The sequence below is a fragment of the Musca autumnalis genome, unplaced genomic scaffold (genome assembly GCF_047663935.1).
Source record: "Musca autumnalis isolate F117 unplaced genomic scaffold, ASM4766393v1 scaffold_5, whole genome shotgun sequence".
In the NCBI taxonomy this organism is placed as follows: Eukaryota; Metazoa; Arthropoda; class Insecta; order Diptera; family Muscidae; genus Musca; species Musca autumnalis.
The window spans coordinates 4,495,045-4,514,034 of record NW_027412088.1 but is presented as its reverse complement, the minus strand read 5'-3'; the positions used below and the strand labels follow the sequence as shown (position 1 = coordinate 4,514,034).

General features: G+C 36.8%; 1 protein-coding gene across 18 annotated transcripts in view; it reads right to left on the bottom strand.

Annotated features, from left to right (window-relative positions):
* Positions 1–243: 243 nt before the first annotated feature.
* The window catches only part of LOC141404843 (uncharacterized), a 64,185-nt gene continuing 45,438 nt past the window's right edge, over positions 244–18,990 (bottom strand). For all 18 annotated transcript variants that reach the window (XM_073988606.1, XM_073988588.1, XM_073988598.1 and 15 more), the window contains 7 exons: positions 6,388–7,963; positions 5,516–5,710; positions 5,280–5,445; positions 5,063–5,216; positions 4,854–4,996; positions 4,496–4,712; positions 244–3,014 (listed from right to left, as the gene is read on the bottom strand). In XM_073988606.1, coding sequence (XP_073844707.1) covers positions 784–3,014; positions 4,496–4,712; positions 4,854–4,996; positions 5,063–5,216; positions 5,280–5,445; positions 5,516–5,710; positions 6,388–7,963 — 4,682 coding nt within the window. In that variant the 3' untranslated portion in view covers positions 244–783. The remainder of the gene's footprint in view (positions 3,015–4,495; positions 4,713–4,853; positions 4,997–5,062; positions 5,217–5,279; positions 5,446–5,515; positions 5,711–6,387; positions 7,964–18,990) is intronic.

Sequence of the window (18,990 nt, the reverse complement as noted above, 5' to 3'; positions counted from 1 at the left end):
CTTATGCTTTTTTCGTTTTTATTAGGAAATGATTTTTTATGGTTATATTGAAAAGTACAGAATATCCCGATTATACAGCTTTTGAAGCTTACAATCAAATAAAGCTGCCACCCAATGAGTTTTTTAGACAATTTTCGTTTAACGATAAGAATAATTGGTTTAACTCATGCAAATTGACAAAAAGTCTGGAAAAAAACAAAGTATTTAACTAATTTTCAACAAAAAGAAAAGACAACACTCAAATTTATTATTTTGTGTAATTTTTCGTATTACTTTACGCATTTGTTTTATTCTTTATTAAAATTACAAAATTAGCTAATGTTAATTTAACATAAAAACAATACAAAGTATGAATTGCAATAGAATTAGAGTGTGTTGCTAATGCTGGTGCAGAGAATGTAATAAATTATTTTGTTTTTGTATTTTTTTAATTACAATTAATAATGCAACTTACAAATATAATTTCAAATGACCACATACAAGAAGAAGCTACTTCAAAACCAATTGTATAATGTATTACTATTTTGCTTGTTTGTATGTAAGTGGTCACAATGAATCAACTCGCCATCGTTTAAGGTAATGGGCTAGGTTAAAGACACATTTACTTGTCTTTTCTTAAATTTAATAAATATGTATATCTAATGGCATTTGTTTTTGTTTTTGCTCAAAGCCCTAGTCTTTGGATAATGAATGATTGATTCTATGAACGTGTGAAGAGAAGAATGTATGGATTTTAAAGTTTTTTTTAATATGGCAACTCTAGTCTAAAACATGTATTTACATTTACTTATTAAAATTATCGATCTGTTGCAGAACCCAACTTCGTGTACTATTTGGACTCAGATCGGGAGGGCACATTATAACACCTGGACCACGATAATTTCCTATGGACGATGTCTGGTCTTTGATTGATGTTGATGTAGAACGCTTAAGCGGGGACTTTTCTAGCGGGGAGGGAGGTACATTTACTGGTTTCGGTTTTACAGGAGGATTTTGCGATATTCTCAAGAAAAGTGAATGATTTTTATCATTCCTCCGATCATTGTCATCACTGTACACAGCCGAGTCTCGGAAATCTGTTTCCAAACTGGCCTCAACACTGTCTTCGTAGGCAAAACTGTTCTTGTTTAACTGGGACTGGGATTTACTATCGCCAGTGGCTGATTTTGAAGATTCACACACACTGTCATTGGATGAGGTTAGTGAGAAGACCGAATCGCGTTGCATTTCCTTTTTTTGATCGCTTTTCATCATTGCGAATAAAGTACGAGGATCGGCGTAATCAACATGCGCCATGCGTTCACCTATGGTCTCACTGCCGGGTAAATGTAAAATCGAATGTCTTTCCTTTTCAAACTCAGCTGAACCTCTCCGATCCAGACTGCTTATAGAACGACATAGGGTAACATTTGATGAAGAGTCTTGCATTGTCAGGGTCGAATGACTCCAGAGACGTTTTAAAATACTTTTGGCGGTTTGTGGTTTTGACTGAATGAAGTCTGAGGTCCCATGAAAGCTGGCGCTCATCTGTTGCGGTAAATCATTGATATTTTGTTCTGTGTGATTTTGAGAATCAATACTGTCTCGCTTAAGGGTGACTGTGGATGATGACGAGGACGAAGATGTGGTTGGTGAACTAATGGCCATATCCTTAGGTGGCAGGGGTGGAGGAACTTCATCATCGTCAACGTGTTTTAATACTCCATCGGCAGTGTAAACTAATGTTACATAGTCGGATTCGGGTCTTGGCGGTGAGGAGGATTTGGTTTCTTTGGGACTGTTAGTGGAGGTGAGATTTGAACTGATATTTGAGACATTGCTGTTGTTGTTGTTATATTGCACCGATTTTGATCTGGCCAGTATTGGAGAGAATTTATATGGTACATGAACATTTCTTAGCAGGGTTTCATAAATGGGTTCTTCAGGGGCCTGCTGCGGACCTAATGATTTAAACTCCATGTACTCTACTTCCGAATCTAAAGGAGGCGGTGATCTTGAAGGTGGTCTAGGTGGCATTTCCAAAGCCTCTTTTGTCCATTTTATATCGGGAATTTTTGGAGAATGACTATTCTTTTCAAAGGAACGCTTCTTCTGCAACTTGGAGCAGAGCTTGTCGAATTCTTTGCTATTCTTGAGAAGATCTAATACTATTTGGGCATCCTGTTTGGCTTTTTCAGATGGCGTTAGAGTTTGGTTTTCACATACACTTAATTCCAGCATGTTGGAAGATTCTTCAGTCTTTTGAATAATATCCGGTAATTGTTGTTGTTGTTGCTGTGCTTTAGTATTATCTGATTCTTTTTGTTCTGCATTATTCAAAATATTCTCTGAAGACTCGGTTATTTTCAATACTGTGTTGCTTGAGTCTTCAAATTCACTCAACGCCATGTAGAATGTAGAAGTCTCCTTTGTTTTCGATTTCTGTTTTCGTAACGTCGATGACATACGTTTGGGCAGAGTTTTACAGCTAGTCACGACTGGATCGATAGCTTTCACTGTTTTGCTGTCAGTTTTACTGCTATCGTGGTTGATTTTTTCCAAACTTCCCGTGTCCATACTTATACGAGGTACAGACTTGCTACGCTCCTTAAGGGGTTTGCCACCGCCAAATCGGAATGACTTACTCGCCTGACGTGCCGTCTTTGCTCGATCCTCATTTGTCGCACTCATTTCACCAAATGCACAGGTGCATTTGTGACTTTTAAGACATTTTGGATTTTTACACACGGCATCGCGTAACCTCACGATATCCTCAGGTTCAGCCTCCATGGACGCCAGTGACTTATCATTTATACTTTCGGCACTCTTCGAAATAGATTTTAAAAAGTTGTGGGACTCCTTGTTGGCTGTCTCATTAAAGACTTCAATGGATGTGGCGTTGGTAATTGTTTTCCTCTTCACCTTGGAACGGTTGCGCATTTCGCTGCGGCGAAATTGATTGCGTCGTTCTAGATAGGTGGGAGTAGATGTGGAATGTAGACCCCATTTCCAAGGACTTTTATCGGTCGAATGATCTGCAAAGAGGAAGGAAGGTTTTAACGACTACAATACGGTGAAGAATGGTGATTTTAGTACAAAACTTAAAATTCTAATAAAGCCAATGTTATAATGGAGCGACAAATGTGCCTACAACCATGCAAAGGTGTGCTGATGGGATAACGGAGATGGAAGATATTGTCAAGGTGTTACAAACAACTTGACTCAATCAATAAAACGTATCCGCAGATTGTTTATAATGGATTCGGGTGCGTAAAGTGCATTCAAATGTATAGCAGATTTAGACTAGCAGTACTAACCCTAATTTGGTGTGGTTGGTATAGAGTTTTTTGTTTGTTTTATTTTGTGTGTTTGTAAATTATTTTGACTTCACCCATTTCATCGATCTACAGATTGATTTTGTACACTTTTCTATATACAAAAAGTTTTACATCACTAAAATTGAAAGAGAAACAGTGACAAGTTAGCCAAATATTAAAATTAAAATGTGCTAATTTCCAATAGACCTTCTTAATGTTGAAATTCCAACAACCTTTTCCAGTACAAAAAATCGTTTAAGTCAAAAATTTTTAGTATGGAAACTAGATTAGATAAAAGAATACATACCTCAGGAAATATTTTGAATTTGTAGTATAAAGAGATTGTTGCAAGGAAGCTGAGAAACAATGGACTTAGGCATTAAACAACAAGGTTCAAAACTAAAAACGCTTTTAAATGACTCTTATATAAAGACAAAATATAGGTGAATGTTCCGTACATATCATTAATCCCATAGTTCCTGGGGACACCAAACAATATGGTCGAAACTATATTAACCACCTTTTTTACCAGCGAAAGATAGAGAGAGTTTATGGAACTGAGGGTTTGACGACTTGTATGTTGAAAAGGTCAAACAGGTTAAAGACTACTAAAAATTGACTTTTCCTGATAGACTTTCGGGTTTTAAATCACAATTTTTAAATACCGCATTTTGGGTACGAATTCTAGTTTATTCGACTTTGAATTGAGAGGAAAAATCGAAATTAGATTTTTAACTGTATTGTCAAATTCTTAATATCGACAAGTTCAGTTTTAGGTTGATTTTTAAAATCGAAAGTTCAAGTTTTGTTTTCGATTAATTATTCCCAATATGGAACCTATAAACGACAGTACATCTAAATAAGAATAAAAGTTTACCTTTTAAGTTTAGTCTATTTAGCCATATTTCTTAATAAAAAATCAGCAATTTGATTTTTGAATATAAATTGGAATATTTAAAAAGTACATTGGTCCTATAGCTGCACACGTCCACTACAATTCAGCTTCCTTTTAAATTATTATAAGCAACAAAAAAGATAACAAAATTACAGATACAATTACAACCAAAAAAAAAAAGGACAACAACAACGACAATACAACATGTCAGTGTCTAACGTGTAATAAAAATAGCAACTTAAGGAGCAAAGGAGGAGTAACTCGTGACGACAGAGTCGAGGTGTGATTGAAACTGACGACATACCTTCTTCATCGCCCAATTGGTAGACCAGTTCCTTGGCGCGTAGTGGAATGTTGTCGAATTTTTCGAGTATGACACTTTTAATGTGTTGTGTCCACAGGCGTTTCTGGTCACGATTTTTAGCTGTTAACTTGATTTGGTTGCGGGGTTCATCGTATGGTATTACATAAAAGCTTGTAGGTTCGCCAGCCAAGTGTTCGCTCAGCATGAGATTGTTTTGCTAGAGAAGAAGAGATAAGAGTTAGTTTTGTGTGTTAAAGTTTCGTTTGGGGAGGGGGAAGTGAAATTGTCGGTGTGTAAGTGTGTTTCAATTTCATTTTCCATCGATTCGAACTGCGGGCAGTGCCTCCATACTACGTACATGTATGTAACTTTTGAATTGCAAACGATTGTCCTCTTTGGCTTTGGCTATGATGAACATGGTGGCGAAAAGTAAAACTTTCCTTGGCTTATTATTTTCCATAAGAACGCCCTCTAGACGTAATTCGCCCAGGACAGTGAGTTCTGTAAACAAAAATGTCACATTATAAACATTCGACAATAATGAGAAGAAACTTTTTCCAAAATTACCTGGACCCATCCAACCATCTAAAATACCAGAAAGCTCCTTTACTCTGGTTTGTTGTTCCAACTTTCTCTTAACCTGGTCAATATTTCGAGCCACCTGCCGCATTATTTCATAGGCCTGCATTACCTCTTTGATGTCGCAGTGTTTTCTCAAATTCTGAAATAAATTTCAAGGTTACTGTCCAATATCCCTAGTTCGTTATCCTTATTCCCAACTTACATCCAATAATAAATGATATTTCAATATTCTTTGTACTGGCTTCAGCAAATACGAGCCTAAGGGCAGTGTATGATGCAGCATACGTTGTGTGGATGCCAATAGGGCATTGGTATGTGTGGCCTGTAATAGTTTTGTAAGCAGGGATATGGCTTCGGGATAACTGGTGCTGTAATAAAAATAAAATAAACATATTTTTGATCGTAATATAATATGCCTTCATTTATGCCTTCACTTACCAATAGGTGGTGTATACATCAAATCCATCTTTCAGATCAATAAAACATTTGGCTATTTTGACTGGATTCAAAATGGCATCCGAGAGGTGTTTGAGCAAATACTGATTGAAGTGATAAACATCTTCAATATTCGAAAATAATACCTGTAGTTCATCAGAGCGCAAGCAGGCACGCTCCTTCCAATCCAAGAGATATCTGCAAAATAAAATTATCAAAATTACAGATATTTGACAGGGATAAAAATACAAGTCATAAATTGCCACCCCAATAAATAGTTTTATTCAATAGATAAAATAAAATCTTTATATCTTCAGGTTTTGTAATAGTAAGTTTTACAAAACGTCCCTACAGGTCTTCTACAGAGAACACTATTTAGAGTAAAAATAACTGCTTCTGTCACAATTTTTATTTCTTTTGTTAACCAAAGTTTCACAAACATATTATATGACATAGTTACAAGAAGTATTATCCTCCCAGGTGTGATTGTGGGGACATGAGTGTTTATGCAAAAAAAAAAAAAAAAAAAAAAAAAATAAACTAAATGAATTGTTAACCGGAAAATCCGAAAACGACCCTTAACTATTTATTATTGATTTGATTGGCGTATTATTTGTGTTGTCGAAGCGGTCTCCGTAATCCTAAATGAGACAATTGACATAATCGGACCAAAGCGTTAAATTGTATTTCATATAGAATCTGACAATACAAAAATCAAACTCTCTACGTGTATAACATGACCCATCTTTGGACCAAAGTTCTTCTATGTCTAGGATAGTTATCACATATGTACATATGTATAACAAATGTTAAGACATTTTACGAACGCCCTCAATATAAACTCATTTTTCTGCAATTTTTCATATCACACTTACCCATTAATAATTTCTCCCAAATCATTTACATAATTTCTCTCTGAGTCAATAATTTCCATACAGGATCTCTCAAACACCGTCATACCGGAATGCGTTTCTGTCAATTCGTTTTCACTGTGATCGGCCAAACTCTCCACACTTGCGAGGTAAGATGTATTGAATTTGCAATTCATGTGCTCGGCACCCGAACTGGAACTAGAACTCGAAGAAGTGGTGGAACATATCGATGATGAGGACAATGGTCGATGTTTTAGTTTGGCTATATCGGGCAGAACTAGACTCGATACCTTTCTCGATTCTTTGGGAGAAAACTTGGACTTTATATCGCTAAGACGATCTAAACTCTCGGCTGAAATTTGACTTTCATCCGGATCTAAATCGGGCAGCAACATTGAACGTGAAGCCGTTTTCTTCACATCGATATTCTTCTGGGCAAAATCACGGGCAGCTAAACTTTTGGAACGGGCATAAGTTAGAGGACGTGTTGTGGCGGTACGAGTTGCATACTTTGAGATCAATGGTTTGTTAATGGCATCAACAAGTTGGACATCCTCTGAATCTGCTGTTGGTCCGTTACTCTCATTATTAAAATTGAGATTTGTGTGATTTGTCGTTTCAACATTGACGTTATTGCTTGTTTCGGGAGTATGTTCTTCTACTTCAATGTATTGTAGGGACATGTTGGATACAATCTCATCAAGGGTAGATTCATTTGCCAGATACTCTTCTTCGTACCGTCTTTGGGGCAAACTTAGCTTACGATTGCCATGTTTACCTTTACTGTCCGTCGCATCAAACAGAAATGGGGAGGCATTTGTTGGTGTCCTTTCGTCATCCACCCCGGGTATGGGGTAAATAGCTGGCGTTGGTGGCTTTCTTACGCTGTTCGCTTTAATTTCCACTCTACGATTGGATTCTATGTCATCATCATCATTTAAACCATTGCTGTTGAATGTTTCGACTAAATCTGTTCCGGTCTGTGTTAGTTTTCCAGTGGTTTTCGACAAGGGCAAGTGGGAAAATTTCAATTTGTGTGGTGTTGAATGGGGTGTCGATGTCTTTTTATATAAACGCTGCTGAGTATTAGCGTCCAACTTGGTTGTGCTTTGCAGTGCCTCAATGTCCACAGCATCGACTGCTTCCGCATCGGAATGTGTAATAATCCTTTGGACATTTGGTGATAGCACTCGTATGTTAGTGCGATGTTTACCGAGAGTGCTGTTCGTTGATGCCACGGACTCTAGAGACCCTCTTATGCTGCTATTGCTACTGCCACTATTGGAGGGAGTGCGCGAAATTTGTGATATATTATCGGCGTCCCCTTGACAGACAGGTTTTATTTCAGCCCTTTTGGCATAACTTTGAAGTTTACTTAGATAAGATTCGTTTGCAGTTTGATTTTCTTCCTTAATTTGTAAACATGAATTCTGGTGATTATCACAGTCTGGTTTGGTCAATTTATTGGGTGTTGATTGTTGCTTGGCGGCTGATGCTGCTGCGGTAGCTGTATTATCTAGTACTGTGGTCAGTTTATCATAAATGCACAATAGTGATGGTGCCAAATCTGTGGAACTGCCTGTAAAGAAAAGAAAAAGAAAATGATAAGTGCTAAAATAGGTTTAGTGAGAAAAGAAAGGGGGTATGCAGGAACGTACGCAATGGGGGGGCCATGGGGGGGTCCGGCTCCCACGTATTGAAAAAATTTGCATAATAATCTTAAACATTCTTCTTCAAAAATTTCATATTTGCTCTAGTGGCAGTTTCTATCTTTTCTACGACTTCTACTTTATTTTGTGTCACATTTTCATGTTGATATCTGTAAAAATCAACGAGTTACAGCTATTTACTAACAGTTTGGCACAACTCATCAACAAATAGTTTTTTGAGTATATGAGGCACTAAAGACTTAAAATCATGCTTGATCTTGACAGACATTTGCCACTGTTATCTGGCTAGCCCTTTGCAAAAAATTGTCCAAGTAGTTATTTTTTTTTTGTTTTTCTCGAAGATGTATTTTCTAAGATGTGACTCTCTTTGAGTAAATGAGAGATATATTCAGTTGTGGGTCTAGAACAGGCTGTACTGACTTTGCCAATCAGTGCTCTAGACCCACAACAGAATATATCGCTCATTTACTCAAAGAGAGTCACATCTTAGAAAATACAGCTTCCCTAAAGATATGGAGCTGTCATTGATGATGCATGTATTTCAATTAAGTTGTGAGATACGTTCTTTGAAACCACGTCACAGTGGTCCCACTTGTATGGAAAGGTGCGACAAAAATATTTCTAATCGTTGGATCGATCTGATTTTTCAGTAAATTCTTAAAATAAGTAAAAACTACTTTAGTCAAAAAATCATCGATATGGGTCTAGTTTTTCCTATGACACACATAAGCAACATACGGGTATGTTCTGAGACATACTTCACCTCTCACTTCACGTCTCCAGCATTTTGTTCACCCCATGTACGCTTATTTTTCGAATATTTTATGGATAGACTAGGGTATACTCTTCTTGTTATATACCCTAATGAATCTTAGTTCCAAGAAATTCGCAAAAATAGGAGTAAATGGGTTGAACAAAATACTTGAGGCGTGAAGTGAGAGGTGAAGTGTCTCAGAACATACCCGTATGTTGCTTATGTGTGTCAGATGCTGTTTTATTATAGCAACAATAGCATCAGCATCGCTAGCAATATTTTTATGAAATTTTTTGCTACAGGTTGCCGTTGTTCATTGTTGCTAAACATATTTCGCAGAAATTTTAGCAGGCAATGCTGCAAATTTTCGTTGCTTTTGCTAACATGGCGTTAGTATGGACCTAGGTACCGTAAGATTTCAGCTTCTTTGAAGTTTTTATGTACATTTTCGGCTTAAATCGGCTGCAATTTGGTGGTGCAAAGAATCTCCGCCTGATAATATGGACAGGGAAGGGAAGGATACTTATTATTTCATTTGGGGACAGAATATTTCATGAAAGTTCGGACCGGCAGGACTTAACATTTTTACTTGTTTTTCATTTTGTGTGAAATATATACAAAAATGTAAAAAATACACATACAGTAGCTCCCAAAACAAAACTATCCAAATCTTAAATAATAAACCAAAAACAAACAATTAAAACCCAAAACAAAACAACCGAGCAATAAATACAGCATATTCACTAAAACGACCAGAGGCATCGTTAGTATTTTTGATGTCACGCACGGAAATGCAAATATATGCAACTGGAGCCACTTTTATCGTAAACTTGACACTATTTTGAAGATTCTCCAAGAAAAATTTATAGTGGCCTAGTTAGTAAAACTCAACTTCAATTTTGAGGACTTGCAAAAAAACACAACAATTTATTGAAAAAAAGTAATTTCCAGCACCTTTTATGCAAATACTGTGTACAAATTTTTATGTAAAAGTAATTACTTTACCTCTAGCAAAAACTTCCATTTCGAAAAAAATATTTTATCTTTTAAATTTTCAGTTATTTGCGTGTAAGAAGTCAGTACTTAAATGTCAACTTCTTCTGATTTGCTTTGTTAAGTACCGTTATAAATTACAAAAATATTGCTGGAATATTAAAATGTGATAGGTTTAGAGGCAATTTGCTGAATTGTCAGTGAAATTTCGATTTTTGCCCCAAGTTGGGACCACAGTGCACGTGGGCGCCCTGCTGCTTATCATTGGTATATTCAAAATTTTCAAGTTGATCGGAACAATATTGGCCGAGATATGAGCTTTTGGAAGGAAACATTTATTATGTATGTACCATAGAAACTAAAAACGTGCTTTTCTCGAAATTATATTACTGTGGGCTTCTCAATGATATCAAAATCTAGCACATCATCGAAAAATTTTAAAAAAAAAAAAAAAAAAATTTGCCCCTTATTATGATCAAAAAACCTCAGTTTTTAAGCCAAAAATTGAAATGTTGACTTTTTCGGTCCAACATTTTCGTAAAACTTTATGTTAAAATAGGTCTATCGATGAAGGACTAGATCTGTATGTTCTAAATAAGTCCACAATAATATATAACGATCGGTTTATAAGTTTTCGAGCTAGAGTTGGCTCCCCACAACACTTTATTAAACGGTCATTTGCCACAAAACTACGCAATATTTTCAACAATAAAAATTCAGAAAGTAGATAAAGATGTGCTCTTTCAGATAAAAAAATCGACCAAAAAATTTCGTTACTTTCTTGTAAAAAATCCTTTAAAATGCCTTTCATTGGGCATTACAACTGGGGGTCACCCCTTAATTTGGTTTTTGAATATTTCGTCACAAAGCCCACATTCTGCCAATGATACAACTTTAAGTGTCGTAAATAACCGGGCTTGATTTCCATTCAAAAAACTGATTTGAATTGTAGTTTTCTAGAGGAAGCTATATTTAATTTCTGAAAATTTAAGTGAACTAATAAGAGATGTAGATTGTACATATTAAAAACCCCACTTAAATGTTATGTTCCTATAAAGCATAAATAGATTTCGTTTTCAAAGCCAAGGATTGAATGTTCTATCTAGAATATTTGTAAACTATCTTTATTTATTTTATGTCTATCTAATGTTCGTGGCATCCATATGTATATTAAGGGACCCCAGTATATTAAAATATATATAATTCCATTCAATGTTGCTTGTTATCTTTATTATAGAACAGTAATAAATAAGTGAGTATTTTCTCAGAGCCAAATCACAACAAATTAGAAATCCACTTGTATTCGTTTTTTATTATGAAATCAGAGAAAATTAATGTGGCTCTTGTTAATGGGGAATGCGACAAAACACATTTCCGTTCTGCTGAGAATGGTGAAGAAGGCAAATGGTTTTCCCACAACAGCCAAGTATTTCAATTTACTATGAATGTATATATGTACGTTTGTATATGCTTTTTCGTTGACTCAAGTATTTTGACCTCCCGCCTTCCTAAAAGTACTTTAACCTAAATTTATACGCACACAAAACATGTAAAACGTTGCCACGGCATGGACCAAAGCATACATCCATCCATCCGTACATTTTCCATGACTGGAGATGGAACAGAACACATTTTGCTTTCATTTTGATATAAAATGTTTCGTTTTTTTCTCGTTTCTTATTCTGGAGAAGGTTTTCTGTGTAATAATGTTTCTGCGAATACTTAAACGTTGTGCCCGTGCACACACAAACACTCACATTAGTACGAATTCCAAAATAGCCAGAGTACTTTTTACACAAGACAAGATGAAAGGAAAATCTCCCACCGATGTAATAGCATGGCCAGGAATGCAGTCGTTGCTGAGTGTTAGCGAACTAAAAATAACTTTCCTCGGAAGATCAATGCGGTTATGGTAAAGAGATGCATGCATGACAGTTCTGGGATGAATGTGAAATTATGTCGTGGCATTGTGACCATCTTCGCCACACCAGCCTCGTGCATTGTGTGGCAAATGGAAATGGGCACATGTGTTTGCCTGCCTTACTCAGTTCCTGTTGTTATGATCTGGCGGTTGTTTGGGTTCTGTTGGTGGTGGGAGCACGTGTAGATCGAATCGGATCTCCACTCACTCATTCCCCAACTCACACTTCTTCATAGATGGAACAACAACAAAGAACTTTGTTTCATTATTAATTGAAGGAGTGCGAATGAGTGTGCTGCGGATCAAGGCAAAACACAATGTGCTCAGAGTGTGGGCAATTGCAATTTAACATGCACCACCACACCATTCGATTACTTTGAACTTTGGAATTCCAACAAGACCACCACCCTCCGCCCAGACCACCAACGACAGGCACCATTTTGCCATTGAAGATGAATACAACTGGCGCCTCTTAGACACAATCCATAAGCCAGTGTTACAAGCCAAGCCAACAAGTTGTGCCAGCAACAACAAGCAAGAAACTATGTGTGGGTTGCATGGGTAGCCCGGGGGTGAAGAATAACTTAAAAGACCAAGATTTGTTTTCATTGTTTTTTGTTGGTGTTGTTAAAACAATATAAATAAAACAACAACAAGAAAGGCAGATGCTTTTGAATCGGTAATCGGGAAGCATATGCATACATACATATGTACGCTTTGTTTGCAGCTTTTCTTTTCTGTCACGACGATGAGCCACCGACACATTGAAAAGAGTGAGCTGCGCGCATGCGATGATTAAAGTTTTTGGAATGCGCCTATAAAATATTGTGATTTATTTACTCACAAAGAAACGTTCATCTTGGCTGGTTCATGAGCAGTTATGAGCGATTGCATTCGAAACAAAGTAGGTATCCATAAAGGAAATTTGCATTCTTTGCTCACAATCTTGTAATGGAAAATTACCATAATGTTTAGTTGGTTTTACGTGAAATTCTTAATGGTTACCTGTGAAACTTTTTCTTTTCAAACTTATTACAAGGGGTATGAACAGAGGAGGAAATATGGGTATATATATATTTTTTGAAAGCGATGAAAAATATCTTTAAAAATTGTAACAACCCAATAAAAATTTTGAACCCCGATGAGACCGATTACAAAATAGTGTAAAAATCGATCTTCTGTATTACCAGTAGTTCAAACATAATGAGTTCTTCGAATACAAAACCGAATGAATGCGAGACGCAACGTCTACAAACAAAAAATACAATAATTTTTTGATATAAAATTAATGTAAATCTATAAGAGCGCCCTATTATTTCCAGCAGCGGTAAGCCTCAACAACGGATAAAATAACAAGAAAGAAAATATCAGTGAGGTGTGTCGACCGAGATATATCCTCAGCCAAAAGAAAATAAGCAAACATAATACTTCTGAAATTGTACCGTCTTAACTCGGGCCGCATACAAGCATTCTCAAACTGCACTCTTTCCGAACTTTGTATGGGAGGTACCCGAAAGAGTGGTCTGATGTAGTCAATATTTGGACATAATACGAGACTGTACAAAATAATACGATGTACAACGTTTGGAACAAATCGGTTTCTCCCATCGAGGGTTATCTTATGTACTAGCCAGTTTAGTTGGCGCCGACAACCTCTTTATGGAGATTTTGGGCCATTACCTCAGGAAGTATGAAATGAGCCCACAAAAAGATTTTTTTGGAAAAAAATTCAAAACTATCCGAGACGAGCCCGAAGGATGGGACTAGATGAAATAATACGATGTGTAAGGTGTGGACCAATCAGAAGCTCCCTGCGAGAGTTATCTTGCGGATTTCCCGTCAAGGTTTCTTAGAGCTTTTAGGCCATTATCTCAGGAAGAATGGACTTGCCCCCAAAAAAAAAAATGTACCGTCGTAAAGGGGCCCGCAAGGACAGTCTGCTGAAAAAAAATCAAAACAATCCGAGAGGAGGTCTTAAAATTCACTTTTTCCGAATTGTGTGTAGGTGGTACCCGAAGAAATGGAACGATATAGTCCATATTACAAACCGATTTATATCTGGAAGTTATATTACCATATGCAAAGATATGACCAATTCAGTTACTCTCGTCGAGAGCTATCGTGTGCACCATTTTTGAACTTTTCTGGGGGAGGTACTGGAAGGGCTGGACCGATATGATCCATCTTCGGATTTAAACCATATTAGGAATACCAAATGTTGGACCCGATCGGTTGTTTTTTTCGAGTGTTATGGTGCGCACCCGCCCATACGGACATGGCTAATTCGAGTCTAAATTATCTGAAAGGTGTTTCGTCCAAACATATTTGGACGATGAGGCACATTTTTGGTCGTAACAGTGTGTATACACCCTCCTTAGCCAAAAGTCTAAGGTTATAAAAATACGGAGTGTGGTGGAATTGATAATAAATATACCTCAAATTCTTTAAAAATCGAAAAAAGTAGTTACAGTTGAACCTCGGCTAAACGGTTTGCTCGGGACCAAGCTTAGCACGGATAATCGCAATAACGGTTTATAGAGTTTTTTTATAAATGCCATTAATTTTGATATGTGTGTGGCGCACGAATATTAGAGGCACGGTCAATACTCGTAGAGAAACTCGGTTAATAGAGGCCCAAAATAAAAAGGCATGTTGGTTAACAAATCTAATTAGTTAATAGAGGTCCGAAGAAGCAAGGTTCTACTGTATTTATCGACTTTTATTTTCGTGTTAACTACATATTTAGGGCATGTCCGTGTTAATATAATAGTTAGTAGGTTGATTTGTAAGTAGTTATACCTAACAAAAACATATTAAAAATAAATAAAACTATAAATCAGCAGGGTTAAGTACACAAATATTCTTTAAACGATTTCAAAGCAAATGAAGCTCTTTTAAAAATAGGATAAATGCACAGATCTGGTATTCACCAGCCTGAAAATAACTATTCCGACTAATATCCCAATAGGAACAAAGAGTGTAGCAAGGTAATATTTTTTTTATCAATGAATCGAATATCTTTCTTCTCGGCGAGTCTGAAAGGTGCGTCAAACACAGTACACACCCATTGTTGTGATGTTTTACATGGCTAAGATATACCCAGTAAATGTAAGCCCACATCAAATCCTTTAAGAGGTTGTCTAGAAACTTCAGAACGTTATGAATTGGACGGAGTCTCTACATTGAAACCATACAAAAACTAACATATGCCTACTATTTCTTTGTAACGGTGAATTTGAAATTTTGTAACGGTCCTTTGGTAGAAATTTTACTTCTCTAGAAATATTGTTGTGCACCTTCCCTTGTAAGTGTTTTCACGTATATATATCATTGCTTTTTATGAAGATCTGAGACACCTCGTTTAAGTTTTAGTGCGCTAATTAATAATTGAATTTATAATTTCCAAGAAGAATATTATTTCCATGTAGATTGCAAATATTTGAAACTGCAACAAATCTTACACAATTTCCCCCCTAACAAAAATATACGAAAAAATAAATACAACTAAAATTAGAATATTTCAAAAAGCCACAAACGGAAATCATTCCGTTTCCTTTGCCATCCCATATTTGAAACTATTTCCTTTGCGTTACGTTCATGACACTCATTCATGTTCATGCTTATGATGCATAGGGCCGAACAGTAATCATCTGACGCGTTGCACATCCATTCTAAGAAAAGGAATCCTTCAAATGTTTTATGAAGTTGCCGTGAAGAGATCCGTCAAGAGTCATTCATATTTGCAGTCAGTGAGTGAACCGAACACATGTTTTCAGTTGTTGGTAGGCCGGCCGTTCGTTTTTCTTTACAATTTTTTGTGTGTTTCTTTTGATTTCTTTGAGTTTGTTCTTCGATGCCTTGGCGACGTGGTGAAGGCGATGTCTGTAACCCTGAAAAGTTGAATGACTTCTTGAGAAGTTCTCTCTAAGCAAACAGGAGGGACATACCAGCGTACACCCCGAAACGAAGAGACACAAAACAATTTTGAGCTCTGTGCAGCAGTGCGCCTTATTTGCATTCATAAATAGTAATTCGTAAGAATAAGAAGCAAAGTGATGACAGTAATGGTTTCGGAGACGAAGGCGGTAATGGATGAAGTTATGAGGGAACGTTTATGCAAAAGTTTTGTTGTGCATATTACCATCACCGCTGGCAATTTGAAGTCAGTCATATTTACATACAGGCATATGTGTGTACACATATATAAGGTATGCATGTGGTTTTTCAGCATGTGGTGTTCACTTTTGTTATCTGCTACAATGCATCAAATCTTTAAACAAACGTTTGTCCATGCGAATACATATAGACGCTAAATATCACAAATATATTAAAGCCAACCAACCGTATTTGAGAGATGCTAGCCTATTGGCATAAGTGAGCTACTAGGAAAGTTAAAGATCTAATGAAGACAACTGGGTCGAACTTATTATACACTCCAGCAGCAATAGCATTAACATATTCAGTATTACTTTAATCGCGCGATATGGGTTTGGGAATATACCAAAAAGGGATATTTCTTCACTTCTTTTGGAAGATGGGTTTCTAGACGATCAGGTAGACATGTCCCGAAATTTGCCGATACGGATACATATATAGATCATATATAACCACCCAGAGGCCCATCTTCTAAGAAATCTGTGGCTTGATGTCATATGTCTGCATGTCATATCCTTATGGATTTAATATGGATTAGGTTTCTTATTGCTCTACAATGTCAGTACAGGAATGTTTCAGCAGCTTTTATAGTTCCAAAATATATTCAGAAACTTTAAAGATTCTTCGAAAGCTTTAGTTCTTTCTCAAATGGTTAAAAGTTGGAGTCATATTTCCCCACGATTTGGCTATGAATTTGAATTTGAGGTCCAATTAGTAGGTAGATTTGTCTCAAACAGAATATTATGAAAATGTACCCTACCCTCGCCTCAAAATAAGTTTAGATTGTGGTATACAGTGCGCGTCATAAATTTTCGTTTTACAAAGTTGTCAAAAATAACACCTCTGTATATAAAAAATACTGACGAATGTTGTAATTGTGGCTATCATAGAACCTATGTTGCGTGACAAGCCTTTCAGCTAGAATATTAAGTAAAGATTTGTGAAACAAATTTTACTTAACAGGCGTGAAAAACACTCGATTTTGGCTAATTCATTTTTGAATTTATGCGACAAAATGCAGATGAAGTCTGCGAAATCGAGCTCTTCTAAGTGGTTCCAGATAATTCCCCTTTTTATACCCTCAGCATTTATGCTAACGAGGGTATATACACTTTCATACGAAATAATGGTTTTAGACCCCAAGTATGTTTGGACGAAATGTGTTTCAGACAATTTGGAGTCGATTGAGCAATGTCCGTCCGCCTGTCTGGCTGGCTGGAGCGCACGATAACTCTCGAACGGATAAACCGATTCGGTTCAAATTTTGGCTTTCGCAATATTTTACCCAAACTTAGTTTAAGTTCGAAGATGGGCTATATCGGTCCACTCCTTCCGGTACCTCCCCCACAAAAGTTCCAAAATGTTCGGAAAATTTGTGGGCACTTGAAGCGAGTAATCAATTTGGTCCATACTTTGCCCATCGTGAAATGTGTTCCAGACTTAGATAAGGTTTCAATATGGACTCAATCGGTCCACTCCTTCGGGTACATCCCACACAAATATTCGGAAAAGTTCAGTTTAGGGCCATCTCTCGAATCGTTTGATTTTTGTTTTAGCAACTTGTATTCACTGCCCTCCATACGACGGTACAAGTTTCATCAGGGGCAAGTCCATACTTCCTGAGAAAATAGCCTGAAAGATGCAAAAACGCTATGACACCGTGTGAGGTGGTTGGAGCGCAAGATAACTCTCTAACGGATCTGCCGATTAGGTCCAAAAGTTGGACTTAGTAATATTTTGTCCAAACATAGTTTAAGTTTAAAGATAAGCCATATCGGTCCACTCATTCAGGTACCTCCCCCACAAAAGTTCAAAAATGTTCGGAAAAATTGTTCCTACGGTAACTCTTGAAGGGAGTGGCTGAATTGGTCTATACTTTACACATCGTAATATATCTATCAGATATATATCAGGTTCAAATATGGACTATATTTGTCCACTCCATCCGGTTACTCCCACACAAAATTTCGGATAAGTTCATTTTAAGACCTGATATCGAATCACTTTGATTTTTGTTGAAGCAACTTGCATTCGCTGCCTCAATTACGATGGTAAAAGTTTTTTTAGGGGCAAGTTTATACTTCTTGAGCAAACAGCCCGGAGAGTGTAAAAACCGCCTATGGCACCATATGTTGTGGCTGGAGATCCACTTCCATAACGGTCAATGTCGATCCATTCCTCTTAGTATCTCCTCCGCAAAATTTTTGATCTTTAATCCTAATCTACATTTTTGTCGGTTCAAATGCCCAAAAATTGTAAAACCCCCTAAATACAGACGTATTTTGGGAAAAAATTGTTTCTATATACACAGGCTGAGGGCAAAGCCGACTGATACTTTTTTACTTGTTGTTGTAGGTTTTAACATTCTTACGTCCAAAGAATTACATAAAAGAGCGGTTACCAAGAACAACCCTGATTTATTCCTGCATTTGTTCTAAAATCCTCGCTTCTTGAACCAAAGTGCTGAACTTGCCGTTTAGTACGAGTATATGTCTTTATTTCAATGCCGCGCAACACCGAATGAAGCAGAAGGCATTTAGCCTTCAAATACGAAATCTGTAGGGGCCACCATTATAGGGACCACCATTATATTATTTAGACACAAGTTTAAGTTTATTTTACCGATTAACTATTCCAATTACATAGGTTGACCTTGCAAATCCTACTGATTCACCCAACTGATTGCCAGATTATTTACATATGTATATATTCACATTGTTTCTGCGTTCACACTAACTATAATGCGGATACATTCCCCCCAAATAACACAAAACTAGGGCCTAGAAATATGCGTGTCTACTGCATGTAGCAGTACGTGTACACATGCTGAAATGTAGGCGTCCATACTTTATCGCCCACCTTTGACGAAATACAACAAAACAAAAATCACTTAGAGCCTGCAACAACACACAATTGCATGCATGCAACACTCCGAATGCACTGTACTTACAACGACATTGTCTAGACTTAATTTTGTGCGCCTGATTACCTCCCTCCCATATTTGCGCCAAATGCAAAACAAAACAAAAACAATAACACCAAGAACCCAGCTCATGAATGAAACCAACGACAAAACACTTCAGCCTAATGGCAAATGGTGCTAAGTAGTCCTT